This window comes from Nomascus leucogenys, chromosome 24, assembly GCF_006542625.1.
Source record: "Nomascus leucogenys isolate Asia chromosome 24, Asia_NLE_v1, whole genome shotgun sequence".
Taxonomy (NCBI): domain Eukaryota; kingdom Metazoa; phylum Chordata; class Mammalia; order Primates; family Hylobatidae; genus Nomascus; species Nomascus leucogenys.
In genome coordinates this window covers 6,997,519-7,017,713 of record NC_044404.1, presented here as the reverse complement: position 1 = coordinate 7,017,713, position 20,195 = coordinate 6,997,519, and the positions used below count along the sequence as shown (strand labels likewise).

The window sequence follows — 20,195 nt, the reverse complement described above, 5'->3', positions numbered from 1 at the left end:
CCTTAGCCTTTCGAGTCAGTGCAGGTGAGGGCAGCTCCTGAACACCCACGTGTGCTGGGCACCGTGTCTCTCTGTGGACTGTCACAGCTTTCTAGTGCCCAGCTGGAATGTGAGTGTGTTGGAGGTGGGGGAGTGTGGACCTGTGTGCCTGTGTGTGCACAGGTGCGGGATCCAGGAGGAGATACGATATGGTCTTGGATTCTCCATTAAGGCGGCATCCTGTCAAACCCATAGGGTATCCTGGCATCTTCCTTGTTGAGTTTGTCCTGCAAACCCCTGGGGTCCTCAGGTATGGGACCCGAGTGTCCCTGTGGTCCATAATTCTCTCTCTCTTTTTTTTTTAGACAGAGTCTCACTCTGTTGCCGAGGCTGGAGGGCAGCAGTGCGATCCCAGCTCACTGCAATCTCCACCTCCTGGGTTTGAGTGATTCTCCAGCCTCAGCCTCCCGAGTAGTTGGAATTACAGGCGCCCGCCACCACGCCCAGCTAATTTTTGTATTTTTAGTAGAGACGGGGTTTCATCGTGTTGGCCAGGCTGGTCTCAGACTCCTGGCCTCTGGTTATCTGCTCGCCTCAGCCTCCCAAAGTGTTGGGATTACAGGCATGAGCCACCGCGCCTGGCAGGTCCAGCATTCTCGAGCCACCTTCTGGCCACACTGTGGTTCTGGAGGGGAGAGATGAGCCTCACTGAGGTCTGTACTCTGCTCTATCGGCCCTGACTCCTTCCTGGTAGAGACGCTCTGTTTCTCGGGCGGTGATGGCAACAAGGCAATTCTGTTTGTTGTTCATGGAGGTTCAGTTTTCTGAACACTGTCTTATCAGGGGCAGGTGGTTATTGTCCCATTTACAGAGGAGGGAAGGAAAGGCCGGGAGGTGAGGTGATGTCACACAGTCCCTAGAGCTGGGGCTCCTGTCCTGTGTTCTCCCACTTTACCAGGTTTGGGGAGGGCAGGGTGGCTGTGACCTGGCACAGTTGGGTGTCCGGGGGTCCCAGCTTCTCCAGGGCTGGCTCTGTGTCTCCAGGGCTCTCCTGGAGGAAGCTCAGGAGTAACTGCTGCCACCTTCTGATTTTTCCAGAAGAAGAAGATGGTGGTCTTGAAGCTTTCGATGACTTTTTCCCTGTGGAGCCCGTGAGCCTTCCTAAGAAGAAGAAACCCAAGAAGCTCAAGGAAAACAAGTGTAAAGGGAAGCGAAAGAAGAAAGAGGTGAGGGGCAGCACCTGTGCCGGCGAGCTGGGGGCGGGTGGGGTTGTGGCTGCGTCTGCCCAGCCGCAGAGGAGGGCTGGGGTCCCTGGACCTTGGAGTTTGAGGGTTTCCGAGAGCCGAGTTTGATGAAAAACAGCATAACCAGTTTCTCGTATGAAGCGTTGTGCACGGAAGCCTTTTTAAGACGTTGGTGAGCTGTCCTGTTTCTGGAACAGGATGTCGGAGCATCATTTTTCCTTCCTCCCGTTGTCCTATCCTGTGCGGGGGACAGGGCTGGATTCCGTCGCCACAGTGCCTCCCTACCTCCCTGCCCCGCTCCCTGCTCCGTAGCTGACTCCGTCCCTCTAAACTGAAACCTGATGAAGGTGAAGTGAGTCGGAGAAGAGAAGCAAGGCCCCGTTTAGGGACAGTCACCTGCAGGTGACCCCTGCATTCCCGTCACTTTGTCCCTGGTTCTCGGCTGGTTCTGGATGGGCGAGGCTGCCGCATGCTCCGCTGCCTCCGGTTGGCAGGGTGTGACGGTGCGAACATGTCCCTTGTCTTCCCACGCTGCTGACACATTCCGAGCGTGCTTCTCTGTGCTTCACGCGGGCTCACTTGATCCTCATTATCAGCCCTGGAAATTGGTGGCATGGGAAGGATGATCGCTGGTTGGCAGATGGGGAAACTGAGGTGGGTTTGCAGCTTCAAGTCCTTCCTACTTGGACTAGGTCACTGAGGTCTGCCATTTCCTCACCATATGCTGTCTGCTTCCTTCTGGGCGTCTCCTGTGATCCTCCAAGCCACCCTGTGTTGAGAGCAATGGCAGGCACCTCACTTCACACATGAGAGCGGGGGCTCAGAGGTGCCCTGGGCCAAGGTCACACAGTGACACAGTGGCGGTGCTGAGATCTGAATCCAGGGCTGTCAGCTCCACCAGCCACCCCTGCCAGGCGTGTTTCTCCCCTCCCGCCTGCCCCGGGGGGACTTGAGGCCAGCTCTCCACCTTTCTTTCCCCCTGCCTAGAGGGGACTGGCCTGGCCCCACCTTGCAAGTGAGAGGCCCACAGAGGTAGCTGGTGAGGTGCAGTGGTGGTGCGGTGAGGTGCTAATGCTAAGGGGGTGCCCTTGGCAGCGCTGGGCCCGGATCTAGGCCTCTCTGCAGAGTGAGGTGGGGAGGTGGCTGCCAGAAGAGCTTAGGGGTGGGTTTGGGGAGCTTGTCCCAGGCTGGAGACGCTCCCTGCTGTGAGGGTTTCGGGAGAGCCTGTTGCGGGGGGTGCACCATGGGCCTCTTGTCCCGTGAACCAGATGAGATCACTGGAAGGCTTCAAGCAGAGGAGGGACTGATGTGACATGACAGCCTGGCAGCTCCCCTGGCAGCCCCGGGGAGGGAGAGATGGTGGTGGCGGGGGGCGAGGGTCCCTGCCTTCGCCTCTGGGCCTCGGGTCTGTGCCCCATTTCTATCTCCCTGGCTTGTTCGGGTACTTGGAGGCATTTTGGGGGGCTCTGAACTCTACCTGCAGCCTGTGGTTCTTCTTCTGGTCTGGGTGTCAGCCTGGGGACGCTGGGAGGGCAGAGCCCGCTCTGGACTGTGTCCTTGGTCCCCATGGAGTTCAGGGACTGCTGGGGAAAGGATGGGGCTGGGAGGTGTTAGCCCCAACCTTCTGGCCAGAGTTGCCCCAGGTGTGTCCCGCCCCTGTGCTCTTTGCTGGGGGCGGCAGCCAGCACCTCTCACCCACCTCCTACCGGCCCTTCTCTCCTGGCCCCTGCCTTGCGGGGCCTCTGCAGCCCTGGGCTCTCCTGGGAGAGCTTCCTGAGTGTGCCCTGACTGTGCCCCATGGCCCCCTGGTCCATAGCCTGTGCAGCACCCCCACTGCTGCCACTCCAAGCCCCTGCCCCCACCCCCACCTGCTTTGCAGCCAATCCAGGCCCTTCTGGTCCTCCGTGCACACACGTGTGTGCATGTGACTGTGTGTACCACCCTGTCTTCCCCTGGAGAGACCCTGGCCCCTCTGCCCAATTCTGCTTGCTTTCTCTGTTGCCCCTCAGCTCTGTGCCCCGTCTGGCACAGTGTCAGGGATGGATGTGTGTCTCCCTTCCCAGGAACCCCCCTTACCACTGGGCCAGCATGGGGGCTGCATGGAGAGGATTTGTGAGGTGAAGAGGGGGATCCGGGTCTGTGGAGCTGAGTGTGGAGGCTGCTGCCTGGCCCATCATGCCCCAGAGACTCCCAGGCCTGCACTCTGAGGCTCTTGCATCTTCCCCGGGGTCTCAAAGAGGGTGAAGCTCCCTGTTCCTGTTATTTGATGGGGAAGTGGAGATAGGACAGGGGAAGCGGGGATTGCGTGCCTGGAGGCTCCCCCAGGGAAGGAGAGGCTGTGAGCTAGCTCCTTTGGGAGGGGCTCCCTGAATTCCCTGCTGCAGCCCCGCCTTCCTCTTCTGCTGCTTTGGGCACTGTTCCCTGGCCCCAGAGGTCGGTCTTCGTGCTGGGCAGGGGGTAGATGGCTCTGGGGCTGCAAGGCCCTGGGATGAAGGCACCGAGACTGTCTGGCGGAGGCTGTAAAATCTTGCTCTGCTGCCGCCCCTGCCCTCACTCCTCAGGCCTGGGCTCCATGGGCTCTGGGTGATATGGATTTTAGGACCCCGAGGCCGCGTGGTCCATGACAGGGAGTCCTACCTGTGCACCCCCTGCCCACCTCCTCTGAGTTAGAAGCTGGGTGGGAGTCTAGGCCAAGAGGGGCAGCACCTGGGCCTGGGTCTCAGGCCACTGGGCTGGGTGGGCCTGACTCCCAAATGCAGAAGAAGGACCCAGTGGGGTGCAGCAGAGGCCTGTGGGAGCCCCCATCCCCCCCAGGTAGGGCTGGCTCCCCTTCCGTCTCCTGGGCTCAGGGTACAGCACCAGCCCTGGCTAGGAAGGGGGCTTGGGAGGTGGGCAGCACCTGGACAGTGGCGAGGCCTTGGGGGCTGGGGGCCAGGGGGTCTTTGAGACCTGGGAGAGCTGGTTCTCCGACTCTCTCATTCCCAGGGCCATGATCACGCTGAGCCTTCCCTTTTCCAACTGGCCCAGGTCTTCCCTCCCGCTTCTTTCTCTGACAATATGTTTTTGTTTTTGTCCAGGTTCCTATCTCTCTCTGGCTCTTGTCTGTCTCTCTCTGGGTCTCAGGCTTGGTCATTCCCTCTGGCCTGTGCTTGGTGTCCACCTTGGTAACCCCTCGGCATCTCCTGTCTCTCCTTTGCCCTCTTTTCTCTCTTCCCCCCTCCCCTCATTTCCCTCTCCCTCTTTATGCACTCCACCCCTTCCTCACCCTCTCTCCTCTCTACTGAGATGCAGTTCTGGTTCTTGGAAGGGGAAGGGGGCTGGGATGGACAAGAGGCCTCCAGAGGTGCCCTCTCCCCTGCATTCGAGAGCCTGGCTCGGTCCAGCTGTCAGATCTTAGGGGGTCTGGAGCACACCGTGGCCCAGCTGCCGGGTGCCCCCTTGCCCACCTGCCTGGCAGACTCAGGGCCCCAGGATAAAGACAAGGGGATTTCACCCCTCTGCCCCTCTCTGCCTCCAACCAGGTGGCTCCAGGATGACGGGGTGAAGGGGCCAGGGCAGGTGGGCCGCAAGCAGCAGTTTGTTGGTGGGGGGAGGCCGGCAGCAAGTCATGGATTCTGATTTACATAAAATAACCGGGCTGCAGCCGGAACCTGAGCATATGTAGATGAAGCTCCCTGTCAGACCCTAGCGAGCGCAGGAGGGAGAAATGATTTCAACCTGTACTGCAGCGGTTACCATAGCAACCAATTATTCAGTGCTAAATTATAACTGTTTATAACACTCGTGAATGGGAAGGCTCCTATTTCATTCTTCCCTTTTCCCTCGCAATCTTGAAGGACCCCAAATGGAGAATGACCCACTCTCCGCACCCTTCCTTTTGAGTTTAAATGTCTCCTTTTTTAGGAGATGCGGTGCGTGTGCGGAGCATCGGGCCTAGAGGGAAGGGAGATGGAGGTGGGAGGCCTCTGCCAAGAAACATCTGCGGAGCTGGGAAGGAGGAAGGGCGGCAGGACTGTCCATTGGGATCCCCAGGGCCATGACCGCATGCTGTGCCCTCAGCAGGGTGGGGGCTCAGAGCAGAGACCCCTCCTGCCTGCCCCTGCCTCCTGGCACACATAGGCTGGGCATAACATTCAACGCAGCTTTGCAGGTGGAGTTCATGTGGGGACTCCACATCCACTAAGATTTTTCTGGTAGGGCGTCCCTGTAGTCACACCTAAGGCTGCTGCAGCCGAAAGGTCAGTGCCAAGGTCGAAGGCCAACTGTCATCTGTATTTTCATGCCTGCAGTGTGGTTTGATGGCCCTCAAACCTTAGGGCTGGGTTGGTTCGGGGGCTTAGTTAGGGACTTGCTGGTCTGTGTCTCTGTCTTCTCCCCTGCATGTGGCTTGGTCTACGAGCCTCTCAGTATGTTTTGAGATACTGAACTGCAAATCTACCTCTGGTTCTTGATCGTTTCTTCCCTTCTTGCCACTGGATGATGCTCCATCCCTCCAGGTCCTGCTGATGGGCCACTGCTCTGCTAGGTGTTTTCAGAACTATTTGCAGCTTTCTCTGCAAGGAGAGATTTTGGAAAAACACCACAAAAAGGAGGCCTAGTTCTAGAATGTCAAAATAGCTGGATACAGGGTTCTGCCCTGCACCCCGACCCTTGGCCAGCCCCTCGTAGGGGAGGAGGGTTCAGGTGAGATCTGGTGCAGGTGGGAGGCCCAGCTGTGTGGGCTCCATGTGGTGGAGGCAGGGCAGAGGCTCAGGGCAGGGGAGGCAGGTGGGGACGTGGGAGTCAGACCCTTCTCTTTGACTGGGCTTTCCCCAGTGCAGGTGGATAGAGGAGGGAGAGAAGTGCACCTGCTTCCAAGAAATGAGGGCTTTGCTGGCTTGCCTGAGCCCCAGTGGGTGACAGCAGGGCAGGGGCCACAGATGGGCAACAGACATGTGCGATGTCACCTGAGGCCGTTCCATGCTGAGGGTCTGTGCCCTCCTGCTCTCCCACTTAACCCTGAGCGGACGCTGGGCGAGCCCTCTGTCAGTGCCGGGCTCACGGCCTTCTGCCAGCCCTACTCTCCCAAGCTGGCGTGCGCTGCTGCTCCTGCCAGACAGTGGAGGTTGCTGGCAATGCCTTCCCCTCCCTGTCCCTCCCTCCCTCCGGCTGTTCCTGGGTCGCCACTCCTGGTCTCCCCTGCAGGTCGCCGAGGGGCCTGCTTGCCATCAGATGCTGGGTTGCCTCCCCGCAGATGTTGCCACAGCAGTCCCTTCTTGTCCAGGTCCTGTTCCCTCTGTACCGTGTCACCCCCCAGCTGCTGGCAGCCTCTCTGCAGTTAGCTCGAGCCCAATCCCGACAGCAGAAATGTGGGGGTGAGGTTGGTGTGTCCCCTCCAGCTTGTCACCCTGGCTGTATCTTTGGCTTCCAAGCAGAGCTGGGGTCATCATGGGTTGTTTGGGCATTTTCTGGGCATCATCAGAATCACAGCAGCCTCTGGTGTCTACACGTGGGCGTGGTGGTGTCAGGGGGAAAGGGTCATTCTGACTGTAGCCTGCTCTGGCTTGGCCGAGTCCCTTGCCCAGGACACAGCAAGGCGGCCCAGCCCTGGAGACCCGGGTGCACGTCCCATTCCCTCCCCTCCACCCCGGCTTGGAGCCCTGCTTCTCTGTGCTTAGGTTTCTCCCATGTCATAGATGTTCAAGGCGTTTTCTTTTCTTTTTTTTTGGGGGGGATGGAGTTTCGCTCTTATTACCCAGGCTGGAGTGCAATGGTGCGATCTCGGCTCACTGCAACCTCCACCTCCCAGGTTCAAGCGGTTCTCCTGCCTCAGCCTCCTGAGTAGCTGGGATTACAGGCATGTGCCACCATGCCCAGCTAATTTTGTATTTTTTTAGTAGAGACGGCGTTTCTCCATGTTGGTCAGGCTAGTCTTGAACTCCCAACCTCAGGTGATCCGCCCTCCTCGGCCTCCCAAAGTGCTGGGATTTCAAGCGTGAGCCACCACGCCCAGCCTCAAGGCATCTTCTTACAGTCTCCCTGGTTCTATCCTTTCTGGCATCCCCAGTTCACAGACGATGAAGCTGAGGTTTAGCTCGCCACAGTGACTTGGCCAAGTCTCAGGCTTGCAAAGGGCAGAGCCTCCCTGGGGAGCCGGGGACTCACTGGGAGGCCACGTAGGATTAACCATGGGTCCCTCGACTTCATCCTTGGTAGGTTTGTGGGGTTTGTTCTCTGGCAGCTGAAGGCCACCCAGGGCCCCTTCCTCCGTCCAGCCCCAGCCTCTGTCCATGGTGCTGAAGTTCATGGCGGCCTCTCTTGTCCTTACCTTTGCTGGGGTGAGGGCTCGGGGAGAGTGTGTCTCTCAGATCTCCTGAAGGGTGGTCTCTTGAAGCTGGCCAAACTCTGACACTGTCAAGGGGACATGGACATCACTGTCTGATCTCCACCTCCCCAAAGGACCGAGGCCGAGCCTGGGAGCTGTGGCTCCAGGGCCCAGCATCTCCTCCAGCCTTGAGAGCAGGCTCCCAGCCAGTGGCCGTGTCAGTATTCCCGGAAACACCCGGGTTCCGGAAAAGCAAAGAGCACAGAGGCCCTGCTGCCTGGCAGCTGGCAGCGCCGCTGACTCTGGAGACTTAATGGGCTAAGAGGTTTGGGAGCAGGGAGGCTGGTAGGCAGGGGAGAGGGAGCGGGGCTTCCAGGAGAGGGGGGAAGTGCAGGCAGCCTGTTGGAAGGGGTGCTTCCCAGAAGGATGTCAGAGGGGGCCCCCACCTCCCCTGTCAGTGACCGTCTACCCCTCCACTAAGTGTTGGATGTGCCTGTTTGGAGCCACTCTCCTGGGAAAAGGCAGGTCATCCCCTCTTGACAGTGTGGCCTGAAAGGGCAGAGTTGGGCTGGGGGCCTCCCAAGACTATCCAGGGAGGCCCCCATCTTTGCTGCCCCCTCATTCTCTTTCCTTCTGCCACCCTTTCCTTTCGTTCTCCCTCCCTCCCTCCCGCCCTCCCGCCCTCCCTCTTTCCTTCATCGTCCCTCCCCGCCACTGCTGTTTCCTGAGCTCATTTTTTATCTCTCCAGTCCTGTCTTCGTCTCATCTCATGCCTCTCCTTGCTCACCCCAAAAACAGTTAACGGCAGTCCTGTGCATGGCAAGCCCTGCACGCGCGGGGGATCATGGCAGTGCTGCCCAGCCCCTCCCTGCGAAGGGGCTGTGGAGGGCTTCGCCAGTCGACTTGTGTCTCTAAAGGCCACAAGTAAACCGCTTTCTCCGAGGGGCAGCACCTCTCTGGTGGGGTGCTGTGGTTATAAACGCCCTTATCTCCATATAAATGGGCCATTTTCTGCCTGTACAGACAGGAAACTAAATCAAGGAAGCCAAGCTTAAGAGCTGCCTAAATTACCTTGTCTCGTATGGAGAGGAAGCGGCCAGGGTGGGGTGGCAGTGGGGGAAGGTGGGCTTGTGCCATCCATAGCAGTGTCTGCAGAGTCCGCACATGGAGAAAACTGTGATGTGCATGCTGCATTAATTACAGGTTTCACCTGATGAATGCAGTTCCATGGGATGTGAACTTAAGCAGAGAGCTGCGGCGCTGGGGCCTGAGATGCAGCGGCCCTTCCCTGTCTGGGGCCCTTCCCTGGCTGGGGCTCTTCTTCTCTGGCTGGGGCCCTTCCCTGGCTGGGGCTCTTCCTGTGCACTTTGCTTTTTGACTCTGGGACCACACCCTCCACCACCAGCTCCTGGGTCCATGCCCCGTCATGTAAAACTAGTTCAGCCCCCAAAGTCCACAGAAGCCCGATGATGACTGAAGCGGAGCCTGAGTTCACCCGCAGGGCTGCTGGAGTGGGCTGAGCTGAGCTTGCTGATGGAGAAGCCTGCTCTCACGAGAGCCTCACCTCGCCTCACCTGCAGGCTCCACTGCTTCCTGTGGCATAGACCCTGGGGACAAGACTTGGCTCAGGCTGGCTTGGGGTTGCCCCTTTGGCTGGGCTTTGGGGCTGAGCTGTGAGCAGTGGCCTCTGATGATGAGTGGAGTGACCGATCCCCAGCGTGGGCCAGGAGGTAGCTCTTAGGGCCGTCCTGCCGCCCAGGACTCTGGATATTCCTGGGGCCTCTGTTGCCCTCACTGTCCCCCTTTTCCAGGGAAGCAATGATGAGCTATCAGAGAATGAAGAGGATCTGGAAGAGAAGTCGGAGAGTGAAGGCAGTGACTACTCCCCGAATAAAAAGAAGAAGAAGAAACTCAAGGACAAGAAGGAGAAAAAAGCCAAGCGAAAAAAGAAGGATGAGGATGAGGATGATAATGATGACGGATGCTTAAAGGTAACTGTGAAGGCCTGGCTGGGGGGACAGAGCGATATCCCCCTTTAAGGGGGCTGAGCCTCTTGCCTATATCTCCTTCTTCTTCTTCTTCTTCTTCTTCTTCTTCTTCTTCTTCTTCTTCTTCTTCTTCTTCTTCTTCCTTCTTCCTCTTCCTCTTCCTCTTCCTCTTCCTCTTCTTCTTCTTTCTTCTTCTTTCTTCTTTTTTTTTTTGTGTGTGAGATGGAGTCTCGCTCTGTTGCCAGGCTGGAGTGCAGTGGCGCGACCTCGGCTCACTGCAACCTCCACCTCCCAGGTTCAAGCAATTCTCCTGCCTCAGCCTTACGAGTAGCTGGGACTACAGGTGCGTGCCACCACGCCTGGCTAATTTTTGTATTTTTAGTAGAGACGGGATTTCACCATGTTGGCCAGGATGGTCTCCATCTCTTGACCTCGTGATCTGCCTGCCTCCGCCTCCAAAAGTGCTGGAATTACAGGCGTGAGCCACCGCGCCCAGCCTGTTCTTTTTTTTTTTTTTAGATGGAGTTTTGCTCGTTACCCAGGCTGGAGTGCAGTGGCTCCTGCCTTAGCCTTCCGAGTAGCTGGTACTACAGTCACGCATCACCACGCCCAGCTAATTTTTGTATTTTTAGTAGAGATGGGGTTTAGCCATGTTGGCCAGGCTGGTCTTAAACTCCTGGCCTCAGGTGATCTCTCTGCTTCGGCCTCCCAAAGTGTTGGGATTACAGGCGTGAGCCACTGCACCCGGCCTGTTCTCTGCCTTCTGACCCGAGAGCCTGAGTCCGAAGGGCCAGAGTGTCCTTTCCCACTTGACTTGCAGATGGGGCCGTGAGTGCATGTGCTCTTGTGTGTGCGTGTGTGCATGCACAGTAAGGATGGATGAAATTTAGGGCTCAGTGGCAGAGATCGTGCAGCATCTTGCTAATGTACTGGCTGCTCTGCCAACAGCTTGCCCGCACGAGTGAGCAGCTATTTCTGGGGAGAGTGATAGATAGTGTGAGCTCAAGTTTAGTGTCAGGAACCTCTTGCTTGGAGCAATTCGGGAAAATAAAACAACAAATGGAGTCTTTGCCACAAGAAGTGCTGGACAGCTTTGTTTATGGTAGAGAGGGAACTTGTGTCCTGAAATCCTGCCCAAGCAGGCATTCCCGGAGTCTCCTACTGCATGTGGGGCAGAGCAGCTACAGCGATGGGCCAGCTCTCCCCCGGGCCCAGCATCCCCAGGAACATGGGAAATGATGTGAAGGAAGCCAGGCCTTTATGGTCATGCTGAGGTGCTCCGGAGTCTCAGAGGCTGCACCCTGGGGCTCCTTGGGGAGGTGGAGAGGCCAGGGGTGAGGCTGGTGGACAGGCAGTGGGTGAGTGACAGTGCGCACATTCAGGAACACTGTGCTCCCTTTGTTCTTTTATGAGACACCAAGGCTCAGTTTGGGCTGGCCGCGGATTTAAAGATAAACGCTCTGTAAATATTAGTACAGTTGCTGTTGGGTGAGGCAGAAATCATGAATGTGAATAACTGAAGTTGGGAGGTGCTGGAGGAGGAGCGATTCTTCCTGGCGGTGTCCTGACACCTGGGGTGATTTTGTGAGTCAGTGGAGTGTTGTGAGTCACCGGAGACTGATCATCGCTGCGGGGCTGACAGTTCTGAAAGCTTCACTTAAGGGAGTGATTCAGGGTCACCCCGTAACAGTATCATCCCCTCGCTCACCTGCTGCTCTGCTGTCCTGGGTGGGGGCCAAGGGGTCCTTGTGCCATCAGGAATGACCATGTGTGTCCACGGGGGCAGGTCAGCCACAGAGGGGGCCCCGTGTGAGGAATTCTCTGAGCTGTCACAGAACAGGAGGCAAGAATGGGCTCTAGAGGCCTCCCGCAGCCTGGATGGGCAGACTGGTTCTCAGTGCTGGGAGACGCTCAGGGCAGCCTTCTGTTGCAGGAGCAGAAGCCCAGCTCCGGGGCCTAGGCAGTAGAGGGACGTGTGGGATCAGGGCCCTGAGAACTAAAAGGCAAGGGTCTTCGGGATTGTGGGACCCAGTGGTGTTATCAGAGGCTGTTTCTTTGCATCATTCACTCTGCCTCTGCTGTGGCAGTGTTGGGCTCAGGCCAGGCACCCTCGTGGCTGAGCACTCGTGGCTGACAATGAGGGCAGCAGCAGCTCAGGGCTTCTTGGCCCCTCCAGCAGGAGAGAGAGCAGGCCTCCCGTGTCCAGGTACGCAGGCAGGAGACCAGCATTCCCCCTTATTGGACTGGCTTAGGACATGACTGGCCTGACCAGACTTTGGCCTAGGAGTGGTGTGTGCTGATTGGCTTAATGTATCAGGTTGGGTGGGGGCAGCTCAGGGCTGCTTGGAAGAAGTGGGGTGTCAGGGAAGGAGGAAGAAGGGTGGGTTGGGTGCTAACAATTGCTAACACATTTTGACACACCCTGTTCCAAGCACCTGCACTAACTCATTCTGTTCTGCAAGGCAGTGTGCCATTATCTCCATTTTACAGATGGGGAAACTGAGGCAGGAAGGTTAAGTAACTTATCCACCTCTCACCACTGGTATGTGGCAGAGCCAGGATCAGAACCAGCCCATGCCCACAGCCAGCACCTCCCTTTCTGAGCCCTGCCAGCCCGGGCCTGGTCATCTGGTCACCCCTGGGCTAGCTCTCTTGAGAACTCACTGTGCCCCTGGGATGTCCCCCCACCCCAGGCCTCAGCAGTAATTGGATCCTCTCAGGGCTGTGCCCCCAGCTGGCCCATTGTCCCATGCCCCTGCCCCAGCAGAGTGCACTTTCCTTTCACTGGAAACTGGCAGTGGCCTGTCCTTCACAAGGGCTGATGTGGCTATACCTTGCACCCTGGGGAGGCCTCATGTCTTTTTTTTTTTTTTTTTTTTTTTTGAGACAGAATCTTGCTCTGCCACCCAGGCTGGAGTGCAGTGGCGCCATCTCAGCTCACTGCAACCTCCGCCTCCCAGGTTCAAGTGATTCTCCTGCCTCAGGCTCCCAAATAGCTGGGATTACAGGCACACACCAACACACTCAACTAATTTTTGTATTTTAGTAGAGACAGGGTTTCAGCATGTTGGCCAGGCCGGTCTCAAACTCCTGTCCTCAAATGATCTGTCTGCCTTGGCCTCCCAAAGTGTTGGGATTACGGGCGTGAGCCACCACCCCCGGCCTGGAGGCCTCATGTCTTTCTAAAGTGGCTTAGGCAGCCCTGTAGCCCTGCACCCTCGTCAGGGACATCTTCCCGTCTTCAGGCCACTGTGCTGTCCTGCTGTCCAAATCCCCAGAATGCAGTCCCCCCAGAGGGCAAGTTCTGTTGTCCTGCCCTGGTGTCCCAAGGCTGGTCGGGCAGCCCTATCTCAGGATGGGGGTCTGGTCTCAGGCATCCAGTCTCCTTTCCCACATCTGGCCAATTTCCCTTTCTGGAGGTTCTGGGCACACACATGGCCTCTCCCCAAACCCTGACGTCGAACACTTGGCCTGCATTCCCATGGGCTGGCATCTGAGATGAGGCACAGATTGGGGGCTGCAGGGCTGTGGGGCTGCGGGGCTTGAATGTTTCCTAGGATGGGTGAGAATGATCTGGTTACGTTGCAGACACGACCCCTCCTCTTTCCCCTGTGCCAAAGCCTCCTAGGCAGAGACCCTGGGGATGGGGGTGCAGGTCAGAAGGCCCCTCAACAACTCTACCTCTGGCCTGGGTCTCTGTAGGAGCCCAAGTCCTCGGGGCAGCTCATGGCCGAGTGGGGCCTGGACGACGTGGACTACCTGTTCTCGGAGGAGGACTACCATACGCTGACCAACTACAAGGCCTTCAGTCAGTTCCTCAGGTGGGCCGGGCACCAGGGCTGTTCTCGAGGCCCGCACATCCTCTGGTGGTACCAAGTCGGGAGGGAGGCAGAGGAATGAAGCCCAGGCGCCTGGGGTAGAGGTGGGCTCTGTCAGACCGACTCGGCAACCTGGGGGAGCTGGAGGGAGGGGGCAGGACCCCTTCATGTTAACAGACCGCCAGGCCTTCCCTTGTGGGCCCTGCCCCTCAGCCCTCGAGTCTCTTCCCCTTGGGGAAGGTGGTTCCAGTCTTTCCTGGGGGGTTTTTCACCACCATGGCCTATCAGCTCTGGTAGAGGTGGGACAGAGACCCCGAGGCCCACTGTAGCCCCCCTGTGGCCCCACAAGTCTTTCAGGGCCTGAAAACCCAATGAGAAAATCACCAACTGTGTGGACAGGAAGCTGGGGTGTTTTGGGGGTGGGCTGTGGGTGTGGACAGGAAGCTGGGGTGTTTTGGGGGTGGGCTGTGGTCAGCGGGTTTCCCGCCTAGTTTCTCTAATCAGGAACCTGGGGCTGCTGCCATAGATCGCATGCGTGTCAGAGGGGTGGGCCCTGCCAGGGAGTCGGGTGGGCCTCTCATCTCACCTGGCCCTGCCCTCACCCTCCTGCCTCTCCCCCTACAGGCCACTCATTGCCAAGAAGAACCCGAAGATCCCCATGTCCAAAATGATGACCGTCCTGGGCGCCAAGTGGCGGGAGTTCAGCGCCAACAACCCCTTCAAGGGCAGCTCCGCGGCAGCAGCGGCGGCAGCGGTGGCTGCAGCTGTAGAGACGGTCACCATCTCCCCTCCGCTAGCCGTCAGCCCCCCACAGGTGCCCCAGCCTGTGCCTATCCGCAAGGCCAAGACCAAGGAGGGCAAAGGTAAGGCTGGGGTTGGGTGGGCACCTAGTCGCGCTGGGAAGAGGTCCCTCTCAGACCCTGTAGGAGAAGCCATGGGGCAGACATGGGCAGGGAGGGGCAGCTGGGGTGCTCCTAATCGAGGGCTCTGTGCCTGTGTGACCTTGGATTGCCCGGTCCTTTCTCAGCAGTGAGGCAGCGTCGTCGCCTCTTTTGTGCCTGACTCCCTTTTGGGGTTGGTGGAGAAGCAGAGGCGATGATGTGGGCAGAGGTTTGGCAGGTTTGAGCCTGGCCAGCCAGGAGGTGCCCCCGACGTGGGCCTGGAGGGAGGGCGGGACCAGAGGTACGCAGAGTGGAGCCGCTCCAGCCCCGGTTTCTGGGAGTTGGCAGGCTCTTGGGTTTGAGCCTGCGCCGTTCCTGGGGAGGAGGAGGAGGCCCCAGTTGAGCCCGTCTCTCCTTCTTGTCTGCATACCCACTGTGTGCAGGGTTGTTCTCCAGGCCTCGGCCAGCGTGGAGCATGGAGGCCCTGCCCCTCCAGCTTCAGGATCCGGGAAGCAGGCAGGAGTTGGAGGGACTGGGCACAGCCAGGTCTCACTTCCCAGGAAGGCTGTTCTGGGACAGGCCTGGAAGGAGATCGAGATCCAAATTCTGCCTCAGTGGCAGGGCGTCTGGGTGGGGAGGATGTGGGCAGCAGAGGCCCCCTGTGACTTGAAGGCCCTGGGGAGGGAGCTTTCTGGGTGCAGGTTTCTGGCCTCTTGGAGGTTGGGGACATTGATCTCCCCAGGGCTGTCAGTCACCTGCAGCTCAGCTTTCCTGGGTGCCCTGATTTGTTTTTTGTTTTGTTTTGTTTTGACAGACTCTCACTCTGTCGCCCAGGCTGGAGTACAGTGGCACGATCTCTGCACACTGCAACCTCCGCCTCCTGGGTTCAAGCAATTCTCCTGCCTCAGCCTCCTGAGTAGCTGGGATTACAGGAGTGCACTACCACACCTGGCCAATTTTTTGTATTTTTAGTAGAGACGGGGTTTCGCCTTGTTGGCCAGGCTGGTCTCAGAACGCCTGACCTCAGGTGATCTGCCCACCTCGGCCTCCCAAAGTGCTGGGATTGCAGGTGTGAGCCACCGCATCCGGTTGATTTGGGTTTTGATGGAAGGGGCTGAGGGGTCTCCCTTCTTTCAGCCCCAAGGAGCTTTAGTTTCTGGGGTTCTGTGTCTGGCATCACCATGCCAAGTCTCTGAAGGGAGCCTGGTGGGTGAAGTGACAAGGGTCAGTCTGTTCCCTGTCCTGCTCCATCTGTCTGGGCCATCAGGATCTCTGGAGAGGCTCCTGGCCCGCCCCTGTCTGCCCAACCTGCCTTATTTTCTTGTTTCCTCTCGGGCTCCAGCTGCTGAGCTATCGATTCCATGAGCTGCTTATTCAGAGCTTGGAAAATTGAAATAGATTTTCCGCGGCGCCATGGAGGGTGCAGCTGGGCTCCTAGCTCCATGTCCGTGTGTGTGGTGTGGCCAGAGGAGGGCCTGGGGAGAGGCTGTCTCTGTGGGGTGTGCATCCCTGCCTCCAGGCCCCCCTTCCTTCCTGGGTCATTACTCCCCAGGTAGCTAATTGCCCTGTGGCCAGCTCCATAAAAACAGCCTCAACCCTGCTGGCCCTTGCTGGGGTTGGCTGGCAGAGGTGGGGCAGTCTTGGGTGGGACCAGCATTGCCTGGTTGGCAGGTGGGAAAAGGCCTTTTGGCCCCAGGACATCCTTTGGGGGCTCAGGCATGGACCACAGGTGGGCGGCTGTGCCTTCAGTGGCCCTGCTGGCTGTGGGGGATGGCTAGTGCCTCCTTTCAGTGGTTGGAGACAGTATAGGGGCTCCTTCCACAAGGGCCACATTTCTGTGGGTCGTGGACAAGGGGCAGCAAGGCGGTCAGGGCAGCCTCCGGTCAGAACCGTCATCTGGTTTTTGCCTCACTTGCTGTGTGATTTTAAGCAAGGGGTTTACCTCTCCAAGCCTTAGGCATCTCATCTGAAAAGGGGTGATGGTAGAAATGACCCTTTCCTTATTGGGTAACCAAGAGCTCAGTGAGATGATGGCAGGAAGCAGGCCGTCAGTGGTGGCAGTGGTTGGCTATCATCACTGCTGTTTTTCAGGGCCTGGAGTGAGGAAGAAGATCAAAGGCTCCAAAGATGGGAAGAAAAAGGGCAAAGGGAAAAAGATGGCCGGGCTCAAGTTCCGCTTCGGAGGGATCAGCAACAAGAGGAAGAAAGGTTCCTCGGTGAGTGTGTGTGTGTGTGTGCACGTGTGTGTGCGTTTGCATGCCTGTGTGTCTGCACAGGAGCACGCAGGGGCCAGGCGAGGGCCTTCAGTTCATTACAAACTAGCTGGGGCAGGTCGCACCCCTCCCCTATTCTCCTTCCATCCTACATGCAGGTGTGTTGGGCCTCAGTTTCTCCATTTGTGTGATGAGGAGTTTAGATTGAATCCTTCCGAGGGCCCTTCTAGCTTGGACTCTGGGCAGGGAGTGCTCCCCTGGCTCACCCTCCTGAGTGGGAGCTCAGTCCTGGCTCCTGCTGTCCACAGCTGCAACTCCATTTGGGCAGCAGGTGGAGGAATCTGTCCTGGTGGGGCCTGGCTGCCCAGCACCCAGGTCTGCTCTCAGGGGAAGTAGTTGGGTGGGGGCTGGACCCTAGAGAAGTGGTATGTGGGCAGGATCAGGCTGGCTGGAGCCCCTATTACCTCCTCCTGTCCTCAGAGCCAGCTCTGGGCCCAGGCTCAATGCTAAGTCCAGGTCTTACTCAGCCTTGGGGCCCCCCTTTCTCTGTGAGTGTGAGGGGCATTCGCCCTCCTCACCCCCATAGGTAGCTGCCTCCCTCACCTCACCCCAGCCCTGCAGTGGGGTGGAGTCGGAAGCTCTTTCCCTGCACCATGGCAGGAGCCAGTGTTAGGTCTGGAGGGGAGCATGGAGAGAAGGTGTGGCCCGCCCTGGAGCTGATGGTCCAGTTCAGCTTAGCAGATATTTGTTGAGCACCTATTGTGTACCAGGCCCTCTGCTCAGCCACAGTGGGCCGTGGTCCTGTAGCACTTGTCACCTGGCAGGCATGTTCGCTGGTGGAGAACCCGTGATGTACCAGTCAGACAGGACAGGCCAGACCTGGCACACAGGCAGCCACAATAGGTCCAGTAAAGGAGAGATCTGGGAAGACTCCTTGGAGGAGGTGTCCCTAGGGCTGCCCCTTGAAGGATGGTTAGGAGTTTGGCAGGATGGGGGGCAGGGCCTGGGGAGCTGTTCAGAGGTGGAAATTGTGGGAAGTGTCTGAGGCTGGAGAGCAGGGCTCTGGGTGGGTGGTGGGACATCGGGCTGGACAGGTAGGCTGTAATGTGAGGTTTTCAGCTGTGTGGGGGGCTGAGGTGAATCACAGAGAGCACTGTGTCTCCAGACCCTCTTCTGTGCTTTGTCCCACCCCACACTGCCCGGGCCAGTGAAGCCTTCTGGGTGAGGCCCTGGGATCACAGGACCCTGTCTTCCCCTGCAGAGTGAAGAAGATGAGAGGGAGGAGTCGGACTTCGACAGCGCCAGCATCCACAGTGCCTCCGTGCGCTCCGAGTGCTCTGCAGCCCTGGGCAAGAAGAGCAAGAGGAGGCGCAAGAAGAAGAGGAGTATGACTCCCCTTCCAGAGGGTTCTTGGCCTGCTGGGTGGATGTAACGGGGCACGAGTAGGACTCCCCATTTGGAGGGTTCTCGGCCTGCCGGGTGGATGTGCGGGGCATGGAACCTCCCCATGGGAAGCAGGGGGAGGGCATCCTCATGTGTCAGCCAGGTGGGTCCCCTGTGTTTCCCACATGGCCCTGGTCTCTACTGTCTGGGGAGGGGCATCCTGTCCCAGTGAGGAAAGAACAAGGAACCTATGGTGGGAGCTACCCCAGGGCATTTGCATTAGCAGTGTGGTGACTGGAGAGGGAAGTGCTTCGTCTCATCGCCATCCTCCATTCAGTCATGCCCCACCCACTTAACACCCATCTGTCTCCTCACCTTCCTTCCCATCCCTCCTTCTCCCTCCTTCCTTCAGTCCCTTCTTTTTATCCATCCATCCTTCATCCATCCAGCCATTCATCCATCATCCATCATCCATCCATTTGTCCATCCATCCATCCGTCAGCTATCTATCCACCAACCATCCATCCATCCATCCATTCATCTGTCCTTTTGTCCATCCATCCATCCATCCATCCATCCCATCATCCATCCATCCACTTGTCCATCCATCCATCCATCCATCTATCCATCCATCCATCCATCCATCCTTTTGTCCATCCATCCACCCATCCATCCATCTATCCATCCATTCATCCATCCATCCATCCCATCTGTCCATCCACTTGTCCATCCATCCATCATCCGTCCATTTGTCCATCCATCATCCATTCATTTGTCCATCCATTTGGTTTATCCATATATCCATCTATTCTTTTGTCCATTCATCCATCTATCCATCCGTCTATCCATCCACTTGTCCATCCATCCATCAATCCATCGTCCATCCATTTGTCCATCCATCATTCATCCATTTGTCCATCCATCCACTCATTTGCCCATCCATCCATCCATCTGTCCATCCATTTGTCCATCCATCCATCCATCATCCATCCATTTGTCCATCCATCATCCATCTATTTGCCCATCCATCCATCCATCATCCATCCACCTATTTGTCCATCCATCCATCTTCTATCCATTTGTCCATCCATTATCCATCCATTTGTCCATCCATTTGTTCATCCATCCATCCATTTGTCCATTAATCACCCATCCATCCATTTGTGCATTCATCATCCATCCATCCATTTGTCCATTCATCATCCATTCATCCATCCATCCATTTTTCCATCCATCCATCCATCCATTTGTTCATCCATCCATCCCTCCATTTGTCATTCATCATCCATCCATCCATTTGTCCATTCATCATCCATCCATCCTTCCATCCACCTATCCATCCATCCATTTGTCCATCCATCCATCCATTTGTTCATCCATCAGTCCACCCATCCATTTGTCCATCCATTTGTCCATTCATCATCCACCTATCCATCCATCCATCCATTTGTCCATCCATCTATCCATCCATTTGTCCATCCATCCATCATTTATCCATTCATCTTTCTACCCATTCACCCACTTTCCTACCCTTCCTTCCTTCCTTCTTTCCTTTTATCCATCTTCTATCTCCTCACCCTTTTACCACCTCAACCATCAGTCTGTTCACCCACCCACCTTTCCATCCACCATCTATTAGGCATCTACTCTGTGCCTGTCTGGCCTGGGGCGATGCAGTTGGTTGTGTGCTGGGAGTGCAGATGAGGCCTTCCATGACTGCCTCTCCCCTACCCTAGTTGATGATGGTGACGGCTATGAGACAGACCACCAGGATTACTGTGAGGTGTGCCAGCAGGGTGGGGAGATCATTCTGTGCGACACCTGCCCAAGGGCCTACCATCTCGTGTGCCTGGACCCAGAGCTGGAGAAGGCTCCCGAGGGCAAGTGGAGCTGCCCCCACTGTGTAAGCCTTGGCAGAGCCCCGGGCTGGGGGCGGGGCCACGCCTGGCTCCCCCACCCCTGTGCCCTCATCTGGGGGCAGAATGCGGGGAGATGCTGTGGGGGAGGGAGGGAATCGGGCCTGGTGGAGGGGGGACCCCGCCCAGGGTGCCTCCACCTGGCCTCCTCCCCCAGGAGAAGGAGGGGATCCAGTGGGAGCCCAAGGACGACGACGACGAAGAGGAGGAGGGCGGCTGCGAGGAGGAGGAGGACGACCACATGGAGTTCTGCCGCGTGTGCAAGGACGGGGGCGAGCTGCTCTGCTGCGACGCCTGCCCCTCCTCCTACCACCTGCATTGCCTCAACCCGCCGCTGCCCGAGATCCCAAACGGTGAATGGCTCTGCCCGCGCTGTACTGTGAGTGTTCCGCCCGCCCCGCGCCGGACGCCCCGCCCCACCCCAGGAACAGGCCCCGCCCCCAGGGGAAGGCCTGCCCTCCTCAAAAGG

The 20,195-nt window shown here is 57.7% G+C and overlaps 1 protein-coding gene across 3 annotated transcripts in view; it reads left to right on the top strand.

The window, feature by feature from the left end:
• The window catches only part of CHD5 (chromodomain helicase DNA binding protein 5), a 78,446-nt gene that overhangs the window by 11,136 nt on the left and 47,115 nt on the right, over positions 1-20,195 (top strand). For all 3 annotated transcript variants that reach the window (XM_030805078.1, XM_030805080.1, XM_030805079.1), the window contains exons 2-9: positions 1,078-1,205; positions 9,339-9,518; positions 13,218-13,336; positions 13,958-14,196; positions 16,306-16,430; positions 17,689-17,812; positions 19,547-19,713; positions 19,884-20,105. In XM_030805078.1, the coding sequence (XP_030660938.1) occupies positions 1,078-1,205; positions 9,339-9,518; positions 13,218-13,336; positions 13,958-14,196; positions 16,306-16,430; positions 17,689-17,812; positions 19,547-19,713; positions 19,884-20,105 (1,304 nt within the window). The remainder of the gene's footprint in view (positions 1-1,077; positions 1,206-9,338; positions 9,519-13,217; positions 13,337-13,957; positions 14,197-16,305; positions 16,431-17,688; positions 17,813-19,546; positions 19,714-19,883; positions 20,106-20,195) is intronic.